Genomic DNA, 12,176 nt, shown 5'->3' on the forward strand with positions numbered 1-12,176 from the left:
TCAGGTAAAGTTTGAAATACAGAAAAAGTGGCAGATGTGGAAAATGGACGGCTCCTCTCTGCGGTGACCAACACAACAAACTTTACAAACTTTTAATCTAAGCCGGTCTGCGCGGAGTCTAGATGTCAAGCAACGGCTGCTTCATGGGCTTCACCCCGACAGGCGAGAGCCCATCATGTGCCTGTTAAGCATCGAGGGGTTACAGGCCTCAGAAGAAACATTTAGCAGAACGCAAAATCCCAATGGGGGTGCAAATAATGGAAGTGTTGCCAAAAACTTGGCTCCGAGAGTCATCTGGACGATTCTTTGTCCTGCATTTTTTCATCAGAAATGGAGCCTGCAACTTTTTTTTTTTAATTTTTTTAAAATTTTATTTCGAGTACATAACGTTGAGCTGTGCCCCATTATAACATCGAGGCACAGTTTACCCGTTAAACCCTTCTTCTAAAAGAAAAATCATGGACAGGAGTCTAAACCCTATGATCCTGCACCTGTCCGATACAATAAAAAGTCTCGTGAACCGCAATGGCTGCTTCACTGAGAAAGCATAAAAATGTCACCTTCCCCATCGCACATTCTGCATAAAAAAGGGGGATCAGTAGAATATCACTGGAGATTGCAGTCTGCCTCCGACGTCGTCAGCCCAGGAAGGGTACTGCGTCAGTGTCGCCATCTGAGCCGAGAAGACCGGGGGCTGCCATGGGCGGCGTGATCAAGGATCGGAAACATCTTCGGGGTGGAAAGTTTCACCCGCCGTCTGAGGTATGGTAAAAGCATTTCCTAGAAAGGGGAAGATTACAGTCGTTAGGCGATATTTGGTGGCGGAGGCTTGGAAAGACCCAAACATGGGAAAACGCCAAGATAAGGGCCATACAAAGCTGGACTCATGGACAGGGAGTTATAAAGGGGCTTTGGAAAAGGTTTACAGGGGTCTGCTGGAAATAAAGATTCTGCACTGTATAATAAAAAGGTCCGCGGTTTTGTCAGTTTCTTTAGGTTTTGTTTTCTGGGAGACCCCAATGTCCCCATATAGGTAGACGGGTGAAGGACATTGATAAAACCTTCCTTTCATTATTTATGTCCCCTGAGGCAGCACCACCTTGCCCAAAGGCCGTTTTGGGTTTTGCAACTAAACCTCATTGTTGCTTAAAGGCAATCTATCAGGACAAAATGACTGTTCAAACCAAGCACAGGCGCTCGGTGTACACCCTTAGGGTACCGTCACACAGTGGCACTTTTGTCGCTACGACGCTACGATTCGTGACGTTCCAGCGATATCCATACGATATCGCTGTGTCTGACACGCAGCAGCGATCAGGGATCCTGCTGAGAATCGTACGTCGTAGCAGATCGTTTGGAACATTCTTTCGTCGCTGGATCTCCCGCTGTCATCGCTAGATTGGTGTGTGTGACACCGATCTAGCGATGCGTTCGCTTGTAACCAGGGTAAACATCGGGTTACTAAGCGCAGGGCCGCGCTTAGTAACCCGATGTTTACCCTGGTTACCAGCGTAAATGTAAAGAATAAAAAACAAAAAAAAAAAAACAGCACATACTTACATTCCAGTGTCCGTCAGGTCCCTTGCCGTCTGCTTCCCGCACTGACTGACTGCCGTAAAGTGAAAGCAGAGCACAGCGGTGACGTCACTGCTCTGCTCTGCTTTCACTTTACGGCCGGCAGTCAGTGAGTGCGGGAAGCAGACGGCAAGGGACCTGACGGACACTGGAATGTAAATATGTGTTTGTTTGTTTTTTACGCTGGTAACCAGGGTAAACATCGGGTTACTAAGCACGATCCTGCGCTTAGTAACCCGATGTTTACCCTGGTTACCCGGGGACCTCGGCATCGTTGGTCGCTGGAGAGCTGTCTGTGTGACAGCTCTCCAGCGACCACACTACGACTTACCAACGATCACGGCCAGGTCGTATCGCTGGTCGTGATCGTTGGTAAATCGTATAGTGTGACGGTGCCCTTAGTGTGGCCCATCAGTTTAGTGCACCTTCACACCTGTCCCGCCCTTCTCTCACTATATAAATTCAGAGCTGTCAATCAAACTAGAAGGGGGAAAAACAAGTAGGTGGGAAGCTGCTCGGAACGGTTTGGCCGCACCGACGGTGCACCGAGCGTATGTGATTGCGCTGAACAGGCGATCTGTGCTGACAGACTCCCTTTAAGGCACTGTGTAATGCTTAATTCCCCCTGCGGAGGCACTGTAGGGAAATTGAACACTTCCTGCTACATTCCAGGTGATTGTTTCCGGTTATCAGCTTCAAGGGGTTACTGAGTGGTCAAAAAATTAGGCAAGATGAAGCAGTCTTGTGCTGTATAGTGCCGAGGCCGGTCACATGTGACATATAGCACGTCTTTGCTGCGGCCAAATAGACAACGGCCGGCTCGTACCTGCACTGGTGGGTACTCGCCAAGTAAGCAATGGTTCACTATTATTTTATTGTGCCCCCATCTAACAAGAAGGCACTGATCAAAGGAGATGGAGCCGAGTGGTGGTCTCTCTCTAATGAAGCAGACACATTAATGGAGGAGGTCCGGCCTCACCGACCATCGGAGGTGTGTGGGGGATGGGGAGTCATGGTTCTTCCCCAACTAAGATGACAAGAAAAAGAAGGACAGGGTATGAATAGAGGGTGGAAAGAATCTAGAGGAGATTTCCAACAACGGGTCGCTGCCACATAGAAGAAAACCACGTCTTCCGCTTTACCTGCCTCCTCAGGGATCCGGCCATTTATGTCTCCCCTTGTCGGACGTTCTCATCTTCTCCAGGTTCTCCTGCAGCGCTCTCATTGCCTTCTCTGCAGAGACAGGAGCCGTTCACATCTCCACTCTCTTATAATGGAGAGTTAGAAGGTCTCTCGCGACTTACCCAACACCGCCGTGCTTTCCTCCAGAGACGACGAAAGCTCCTGCACATTAAAAGACTTCACCGGAGCAGCATTACTGACCTGTGGGGCTAAGAGAAGAAGATCGTCACCCGAAATCCAGGGCACTCACTATCCAGCCCATGCCTATATACTGTACTGAAAAAGAAAAAAATGCAAGTGGGGTGGTGAAAGGGAGAAGGAACTTTGTAATGAAAAAATATTTTGCTGTGTTGCCCGGTAATACCAAGCATGTTAACATTTTTATTTCTTTATTTTTGGATGGGAAAAAAAAAAGGAACGGACTATTTTTAAGACTTATTCCATTACACTCATTATTTCAGTCTCCCTAGGGAGTTTGCGATCACTTGTACTATATACTGCAATACTACTGGATTGTAGTAGTAATATATAGTCAAACTCATGACCTCCTATGAAGCCAATCTGGCAGCATCAGGGGTCTCCGCTGCCCCCCCGCCATCTGCCTTGGTGACACCGTGCAGGCAGCGAGTGGCAATTTAAATTCTGCTGTCAGTTATTGACAAGCGGCGTCTAAGTGGTTAAATAGCAGTGATCAGAGCTCGCCCTGATCACTGTGTGTGCCCTGTAAGGAGCGGGATCATCTTCTGAGCCTGCTCCATACACCCGCACCCTGTACATGACATACATGGACGTCAGGGATTAGTAAGGGGTTAATGGACATCACGTTCCTAATCTGATGCTTTCCATCCCCCAGCCTCTTACCTGTCAGTCTGCAGCCAGGCGGCCTTGTCCTTGTAGTGCCACCCTTGCCAAGGCGCAGTGACAGTACTTCCTGGCAGCTCCTATGGGCAGTCCACAAAACTATAAGCTCCTCATAAGCGCTATATTATGGTCACATAACATATCAGTCCGGCTTTGACTATCGTGGGTACCTGAATTGATCTAGTGCCCGCTGGGCATCAGTAGCCAGGATGCTAGTGGCGTCCAACTGGCTACGAAAAGCCCTCCATTTGGTCTCTTGCTCCATAAGACACCCCTCGGCTACGGCTCGGAGCTCCCTCTCCTGGTCCACCTGTCCTTTCAACGTCTCCGTCTCCTCGCAATGCTATGCAGGAAAACAAAGAGAAATGATCCGGGGTCCAGGAGGCAAATCACGACTGATGGCACTGTAGGCGGCTACCTTATGCAGCTGGATGGCTAGTTCCTGCATCTCCGCTTCCAGACGGTCGGCGTAGGCTTGTTCTAGCGCAGCTCCGGGAGGGCGGGCAGAACTATGCCAACGGGCAATGGCGGACGTCATTTTCCGCTTCGGCCCAAATAAGCTATAAAATAAAAAAACAAAACCATTATATACAAGAGTTTTCAGGCAGCTGCTATTCGTCTCATTTACAGAAGGGCGGACATTCTAACAACACTTGGCTCAGCTGCTGCAGAATCTCTTTTTGAAGGAGCATCATGGAGTCACCGTATCATTTACACAATTCGCTCTCTTTGTGCAGCCACAAATCCCACCCTCCCTTTACTTACGTGATGCCCACCTCCCGCAGGTCAGTTTCAGTAAGGGTGAGGAAGATTCGGAGATTAACGTCCTGCTCCTGGAAGACAGACAAGTACTTGGAGCAGCCGATCTGCTCCAGAAGCTCCGCCAGGTCCTGACCACGGGACATAAAGGAACACAGAGGTTAGAGCAGGAATCAATGACCGGCCTTCATCCAAACCAGTCGCCGCAGCTCATTGTCATTTTTGCACTTTTTTGGGTTTTGTTTTTATGGCATTCGGTGTGCGGTAAAATTAACCTGGTGCCACGATTCTAGTATAGTTGCTTTAATATTTTATGAATTTCAAATTATTTTTTTAAACTAAGATTATATATACCGCATATATATTTTTTGGCAATGGAGTTTTTTTTTGCAGGGAAAGTCGTCTTTTGATTGGTACCATTTTTGAGGAACTTCCAATATTCTGACTATTTTTTATTGATTTTTATTTCTTTAGGGTGGTGGTGGAGGACCGAGGAAGGTTGCAGTCACACAAAAATAAAAATAAAACATTTTTTTTTACATTTATTTTTGTATTTGGAAAAGAGTGGTGGTGGACTTTACCTTTTATTTTCCTAATAAATCTGTTTTTTCCCCCTCTAGTCTTGAAGGTACTTGAGCCTGCGATCATTTGATAGACTGTATTGTATCACCTATGAAGCTTAGCCCGAAGCTGGGCTTCAAAAGAATACAAAGATGGCAGTGACCGAATCTTTTAATAGCCCCCACCCCAAATTGCATCACTGTCACAAAGGTGAAGTATGAACCATCTTGCTACCAAGTATCGCGCAGGCTCAGCTCCTTGGCTCGCTCCGTGCGCTGGCTCGGCCTCTGGGCCCGCTCCGTGCGCAGGCTCGGCCCCTGGGCTCGCTCCGAGCGCAGGCTCGGCCTCTGGGCTCGCTCCGAGCGCAGGCTCGGCCCCTGGGCTCGCTCCGAGCGCAGGCTCGGCCCCTGGGCTTGCTCCGTGCGCAGGCTCGGCCCCTGGGCTCGCTCCGAGCGCAGGCTCGGCCCCTGGGCTCGCTCCGAGCGCAGGCTCGGCCCCTGGGCTCGCTCCGTGCGCAGGCTCGGCCCCTGGGCTCCCCCCGTGCGCAGGCTCGGCTCCTGGGCTCGCTCCTACACACTAAATATCTACAGCAGATGTTGGGAAGGGGCTAAATAGGCATCACCTTATTAGTGGAGGGGTCTGATGTTTGACACCCACTGTTCTTGAGAATTGAGCCACTCTGGGGGAGGCGAGAATGGATCACAGAGCAGATTCAGTGCTGTGATCCCTTCATTATCAAAGTCGATCGGACCCCCGTAATCATACATTTATGGCATATCCTAGTGACATCTCATCACTCTATGAGAGGAGACCTTTAAGTGCAGGTGACACGGGATATTATTGCTGCTGTTGAAACACAGAACAACTGATGAAGTTTCCAACAAAGCTGCCCAGGATTCGTTACGAAGCGCCATGACTGGCATGCTAATGGACCCCCACTGACCAGTTTATAAGAGGAAAAATATTCCAATAAATAGTGATATATTAGATCTGTGCATTGTACCTTGGGTCCGGTATATGGTGGGCTGTTCGGATCTGCCGAGGGGTTAGATGCCCTGCAGTGCGCGGATCCAGCGGCAGTATGGGCGTCACCATTGCGCTGTCTCCCTTTGCCCAATGATTTGCTGTGCTTCCTGTTGGCAGTTTCTAACGCTGGATCAGAGTCCTAAAGATGGAGATAAGCTTGGCTTAAAAAATTGTCGCTCTTTTCAGTGGTGACCTGCAATACCAAATGTAACCTAAGAGGGGCACCATTTCCAAAAAAAGAAGACCCTTGTAAATGCTTGATCCTTTTAAATCTGCATGGAGGGCGCGAGAGCGAGATTACCACGCAGGTCCTGCTTACCTCATTGCTCTCCAGGGAGGCCTCGCTGCTCACGCCTGTGCTGATACAGATCCCCTCACTGCTGCTGCACCGCGGCCCCCCGGCGTACCCCTCCTCTGAAATAGAGCAGATTTCGTTCAATAAATCATAAACTCATAGGTGCCATGGTTATTCTATATCCAGAATACCGACCTTTACTGCTGCCGTTACTCTCCACGTCGCGCTCGTTGATGGGCGAGGTGACGTCCCGATATCTGAGATCTGAACCTCCAGACTCATAGTCGCCGTCACTGAAGGTAACGTAGCCCTGAGGAGGAACCTGAACACCTAAAGCGAAGGGAAAGAGGGGACCACCTTATACCCTACCGCTGTGATTCTCTCCGACTGCTGCACAACTACAACTCCCAGCATGTAATCTCTAAACAAACAGCTAACGAAACCACAAGTAGAGGATGAATGGACTCACCAGAGCTGGGCCCACCAGCCGTCATCTTGGCCAGGGCTTGCGGACCATCGTGAATACTGGGACCTTTAGGCTTACGTTGGTGCCTTGGTCGGTGGGGGGTGAAGGAGGATTCGTCCGACGAGCTGAGATCCTCGTGACGTGCTGAAAAACCAGGAACACAATGGGACATAATGATACCCAGAAGACTCAAACGACTTTACCGCCATCTAGGACGTAGGAAAAGTCATCAATATCAGTATGGTGGGGGTCCGACACCCAATCAGCCGGTATTTAATAGTTTATGGAGCCAGAACATACAGTGTAGTGGTCACTCTCGGTACTGCAGCCCAGATCCCATTCATGTCAATAGGAGCAGAGCTGCAGAATCTAAGAATGGCCACTGAACAGTGCACGGATCGCCATCTTCTCATGCTAGAAGCAACACCGGCTATGCATGTGGCCTAGAAACCCGATCATTGTGCACACTCCGGCAGCATAATCATATGCAATTATATTGGCTTCACTTTAAGATCTTACCTGATCCTCGACTGTGAGTCCGGGATCCCTTGACACGATGGGAGTCCAAAAGCGACACTATCCTAGAATGGCCGTACCTGGCTGCTAACATGCGGGCGGTGTCTCCTTTGTGATCTGTCTCACTCACTTTGACCCCCTTTAAAATACAAAGAATTGGATTGATTTTTTTTGGAGACAGAAGTCAGAGGAACCACAACAGGGAAAAAAGACATATGAATCTGTAGGAGGTCTTGATTTTGTGCAGTTTTACAATTTGCCCAAGTTGTCATCTTCTGTGTGTTGATGAAAAGTAAAGCATGGTGGAGACCCGTCAACGGGACGTCATCAGAGCGGCAGACCACCCAATGCAGAAGGAAGCGGAAAAACTACGGCTGCTGGAGACTTACGTGGTCCAGTAAGTGCTGCACTATGATCTCGTGTCCTGACGCCGCGGCCTCCATTAGGGGAGTGAAGCCGCACACCGGTTCCCTAGAAGGAGTCAAGCAGTTTTCTAGTTACCTTCAAGCAAAAGACACTTCCAAATCCAATACAGGGACTTCAAGAGGAAAATGTCTGCGTGTTACATCAGGCTTAAAGGGATTGTCCAGTCTAAGAAGAAAAAAGTCTGCAGTCACCCTATGCTGACACACTCCCTTTAAAAAGTGTGCGATCACGTGATAGGAGGTGTGCGACTGGGTGAACTGGTGAGATTCAGTAGTCTGCATTCACAATTCACAGCCTATCTGCAGACTATGCTTAGACTGGACAACCACTTTAAAGGGAAGGTGTTGGCCCAAACTGACAGCCCCATGTAAGGGATGATGGCAGGGGTGCGGAGCGCCAGGGACTTGGCATTCTTACTTGGCATCTGCACTGGCGCCATTCTCCAGCAGGAATCGCAGCATCCGCTGATGCCCAGCACTGGTGCAGTGGAACAAGGCGGTCCAGCCACGGGCGTCTCTCGCCTCAATCTCAGCCCCCTGCTATGGGGCGAAAACAGAGACCAATGGGAATCACGGAATATGGAGAAGACCAGATCTAATCCCACCCAAAACCCAGGGTCCTACCTGGATCAAGAAGTAAGCGACGCTTTCATTGCCACAGCTGGCTGCCAGTATGAGAGGGGTCTGCCCGCTGGGGGTCCTGCAGTTCACATCTACCCCGGCCTCCAGCAGCAGGCTGACCACAGCGTCGTGGCCTATGTAGGAGGCATACATGAGCGGCGTCCATCCACCCAGGTTCGCCTGGTTCAGATCCACGTCTTTCCTGTGCAAAGACAAATCACACAAGATCAGTTCCCGGGAGCAGCGACTGGCACTGATGAGGGAATAACCAGTAAATACAGCAGAAAGGAGCTTAAAGGGGTTGTCAAACACAGGAGACGGCACTACGAGGGTTAAACAGTTAAGTGCAGGTGCTTCTTCCAAAATTAGAATATCGTCAAAAAGTGAATTTATTTCAGTTCTTCAACAAAAAAGTGAAACTCATATATAGAATCATTACAAACAGAGTGATCTATTTCCAGTGTTTATTTCTGTTAATGTTGATGATTATGGCTTACAGCCAATGAAAACCCAAAAGTCATTATCTCAGTAAATTAGAATACTTTATAACACCAGCTTGAAAAATGATAGAACAATCTGAAATGTTGTCCTACTGAAATGTAGGGAAATGTCATTTCCCAGCAAGACTTGGCCCCTGTCCACACTGCCAAAAGTACCAACACCTGGTGTACAAACAACAGTATCACTGGGCTGGATTGGCAGCAAACTCGCCTGACCTTAACCCCATAGAGAATCTATGTGGTATGAAGAGGAAGATGAGAGACACCAGACCCAACAATGCTGAAGGCTGCTATCAAAGCAACCTGGGCTTCCATAACCCCTCAGCAGTGCCACAGGCTGATCTCCTCCATGCCACGCCGCATTGATGCAGTAATTGATGCAAAAGGAGCCGCGACCAAGTATTGAGTGCATTTACTGATCATACATTTCAGGAGGCCAACATTTCAGACTTTAAAATAATTTTTTAAGCAGGTGTTATAAAGTATTCTAATTTACTGAGATAATGACTTTTGGGTTTTCATTGGCTGTGAGCCATAATCATCAACATTAACAGAAATAAACACTGGAAATAGATCACTCTGTAATGACTCTATAATATATGAGATTCACTTTTTGTATTGAGATTCACTTTTTGACGATATTCTAATTTAGTGAGAATCGCTTGAATGTTATATGGGAAATGGAAAAAACATCTCATTAAACTCCTCATCATCATCATCACTTCTTACCTGCGCACACAGCACTGAACCACCTCATACTGACCGATAGAGGCCGCAGTGTGAAGATCCAGGGACAACTCCTGACCGTCCACAGGTTCTCCATACCACATAGACAGGCTGCAGCTCAACATCTCAGTCTCACTGGCTTCATCGCTGAGCTCTGCCATGTCACCGACCTAGACCGTGATGTCCTACAAAATAAGGGGACCGATTACAGCCCCGTCCTCCTCCTAATACACAGCAATCAGGACACGGCCCCGTCCTCCTCCTAATACACAGGGATCAGGACACGGCCCCGTCCTCCTCCTAATACACAGCCATCAGGACACGGCCCCGTCCTCCTCCTAATACACAGCCATCAGGACACGGCCCCGTCCTCCTCCTAATACACAGCCATCAGGACACAGCCCAGTCCTCCTCCTAATACACAGCCATCAGGACACGGCCCCGTCCTCCTCCTAATACACAGGGATCAGGACACGGCCCCGTCCTCCTCCTAATACACAGGGATCAGGACACGGCCCCGTCCTCCTCCTAATACACAGGGATCAGGACACGGCCCCGTCCTCCTCCTCACACACGGCCCCATCCTCCTCCTAATACACAGCGATCAGGACACGGCCCCGTCCTCCTCCTAATACACAGGGATCAGGACACGGCCCCGTCCTCCTCCTAATACACAGGGATCAGGACACGGCCCCGTCCTCCTCCTCACACACGGCCCCATCCTCCTCCTAATACACAAGGATCAGGACACAGCCCCGTCCTCCTCCTAATACACAGCCATCAGGACACGGCCCTGTCCTCCTCCTCACACACGGCCCCATCCTCCTCCTAATACACAGGGATCAGGACACGGCCCCGTCCTCCTCCTAATACACAGGGATCAGGACACGGCCCCGTCCTCCTCCTAATACACAGGGATCAGGACACGGCCCCGTCCTCCTCCTAATACACAGGGATCAGGACACGGCCCCGTCCTCCTCCTAATACACAGGGATCAGGACACGGCCCCGATCTCCTCCTAATACACAGGGATCCGGACACGGCCCCATCCTCCTCCTAATACACAGGGATCAGGACACGGCCCCGATCTCCTCCTAATACACAGGGATCAGGACACGGCCCCATCCTCCTCCTAATACACAGGGATCAGGACACGGCCCCATCCTCCTCCTAATACACAGGGATCAGGACATGGCCCCGTCCTCCTAATACACAGCCATCAGGACACGGCCCCATCCTCCTCCTAATACACAGGGATCAGGACACGGCCCCGTCCTCCTCCTAATACACAGCCATCAGGACACGGCCCCATCCTCCTCCTAATACACAGCCATCAGGACACGGCCCCATCCTCCTCCTAATACACAGGGATCAGGACACGGCCCCGATCTCCTCCTAATACACAGGGATCAGGACACGGCCCCATCCTCCTCCTAATACACAGGGATCAGGACACGGCCCCATCCTCCTCCTAATACACAGGGATCAGGACATGGCCCCGTCCTCCTAATACACAGCCATCAGGACACGGCCCCATCCTCCTCCTAATACACAGGGATCCGGACACGGCCCCATCCTCCTCCTAATACACAGGGATCAGGACACGGCCCCGATCTCCTCCTAATACACAGGGATCAGGACACGGCCCCATCCTCCTCCTAATACACAGGGATCAGGACACGGCCCCATCCTCCTCCTAATACACAGGGATCAGGACATGGCCCCGTCCTCCTAATACACAGCCATCAGGACACGGCCCCATCCTCCTCCTAATACACAGGGATCAGGACACGGCCCCGTCCTCCTCCTAATACACAGCCATCAGGACACAGTCCCGTCCTCCTCCTAATACACAGCCATCAGGACACGGCCCCATCCTCCTCCTAATACACAGGGATCAGGACACGGCCCCGTCCTCCTAATACACAGCCATCAGGACACGGCCCCATCCTCCTCCTAATACACAGGGATCAGGACATGGCCCCGTCCTCCTAATACACAGCCATCAGGACACGGCCCCATCCTCCTCCTAATACACAGGGATCAGGACACGGCCCCATCCTCCTCCTAATACACAAGGATCAGGACACAGCCCCGTCCTCCTCCTAATACACAGGGATCAGGACACGGCCCCATCCTCCTCCTAATACACAGGGATCAGGACATGGCCCCGTCCTCCTAATACACAGCCATCAGGACACGGCCCCGATCTCCTCCTAATACACAGGGATCAGGACACGGCCCCATCCTCCTCCTAATACACAGGGATCAGTACACAGCCCCGTCCTCCTCCTAATACACAGGGATCAGGACACGGCCCCGTCCTCCTCCTCACACACGGCCCCGTCCTCCTCCTCACACACGGCCCCGTCCTCCTCCTCCTCACACACGGCCCCGTCCTCCCCCATACACCGGTTCCTGTAGCTGACCACCTTTCTTGGCTCTCGCAGCCTTCAGCCTCCAGCTGTTGTTCTCTCTTCCCGCTCGGGACTCTGGATTCTGTAGTTCTCTCCTATTTAGTAACTTCTAACTTGCGATTTTCTGCCAACTACATTTCCCACAGTACTCTGCGGCAAGCTCGGCCTTTCTTTTGAGTGACAGCAGTTGTATCCAATCAATGCACAAATCATTGAAGGGCGTCTATAGTAAAGTAACCAATAGGA

At 50.5% G+C, this 12,176-nt stretch overlaps 2 protein-coding genes across 6 annotated transcripts in view; one reads left to right on the forward strand and one right to left on the reverse strand.

The window, feature by feature from the left end:
- LOC138645305 (glucagon receptor-like) overlaps positions 1-985 on the forward strand; it is a 43,006-nt gene extending 42,021 nt beyond the window's left edge. Inside the window, exon 14 of the mRNA XM_069734502.1 lies at positions 5-985. Within this exon, the coding sequence (XP_069590603.1) occupies positions 5-67 (63 nt within the window). The 3' untranslated portion in view covers positions 68-985. The remainder of the gene's footprint in view (positions 1-4) is intronic.
- Positions 641-12,093, reverse strand: ANKS3 (ankyrin repeat and sterile alpha motif domain containing 3). 5 transcript variants are annotated; one of them, XR_011314725.1, is made up of 17 exons: positions 11,946-12,093; positions 9,517-9,698; positions 8,291-8,489; positions 8,085-8,206; positions 7,631-7,712; positions 7,245-7,380; positions 6,729-6,869; positions 6,455-6,589; positions 6,284-6,378; positions 5,942-6,103; positions 4,384-4,508; positions 4,037-4,178; positions 3,789-3,961; positions 3,619-3,698; positions 2,880-3,033; positions 2,718-2,808; positions 641-780 (listed from the first exon to the last, which is right to left on the reverse strand). XR_011314725.1 is itself a non-coding variant. In XM_069734498.1 (17 exons), the coding sequence occupies exons 2-16, from the start codon at positions 9,672-9,674 to the stop codon at positions 2,726-2,728; spliced, it is 1,920 nt and encodes a 639-aa protein (XP_069590599.1). In that variant the 5' UTR covers positions 9,675-9,698; positions 11,946-12,082; the 3' UTR covers positions 641-780; positions 2,718-2,725. The 5 variants fall into 5 exon arrangements, 4 of the variants coding, with proteins under 4 accessions (XP_069590599.1, XP_069590602.1, XP_069590601.1 ...); XM_069734498.1 differs by having other exon boundaries at positions 2,880-2,966; positions 11,946-12,082; XM_069734501.1 differs by lacking the exon at positions 9,517-9,698 and having other exon boundaries at positions 2,880-2,966; positions 11,946-12,042.
- Between the last annotated feature and the right edge of the window lie 83 nt (positions 12,094-12,176).

The sequence above is a fragment of the Ranitomeya imitator genome, chromosome 7 (genome assembly GCF_032444005.1).
Source record: "Ranitomeya imitator isolate aRanImi1 chromosome 7, aRanImi1.pri, whole genome shotgun sequence".
NCBI lineage: Eukaryota > Metazoa > Chordata > Amphibia > Anura > Dendrobatidae > Ranitomeya > Ranitomeya imitator.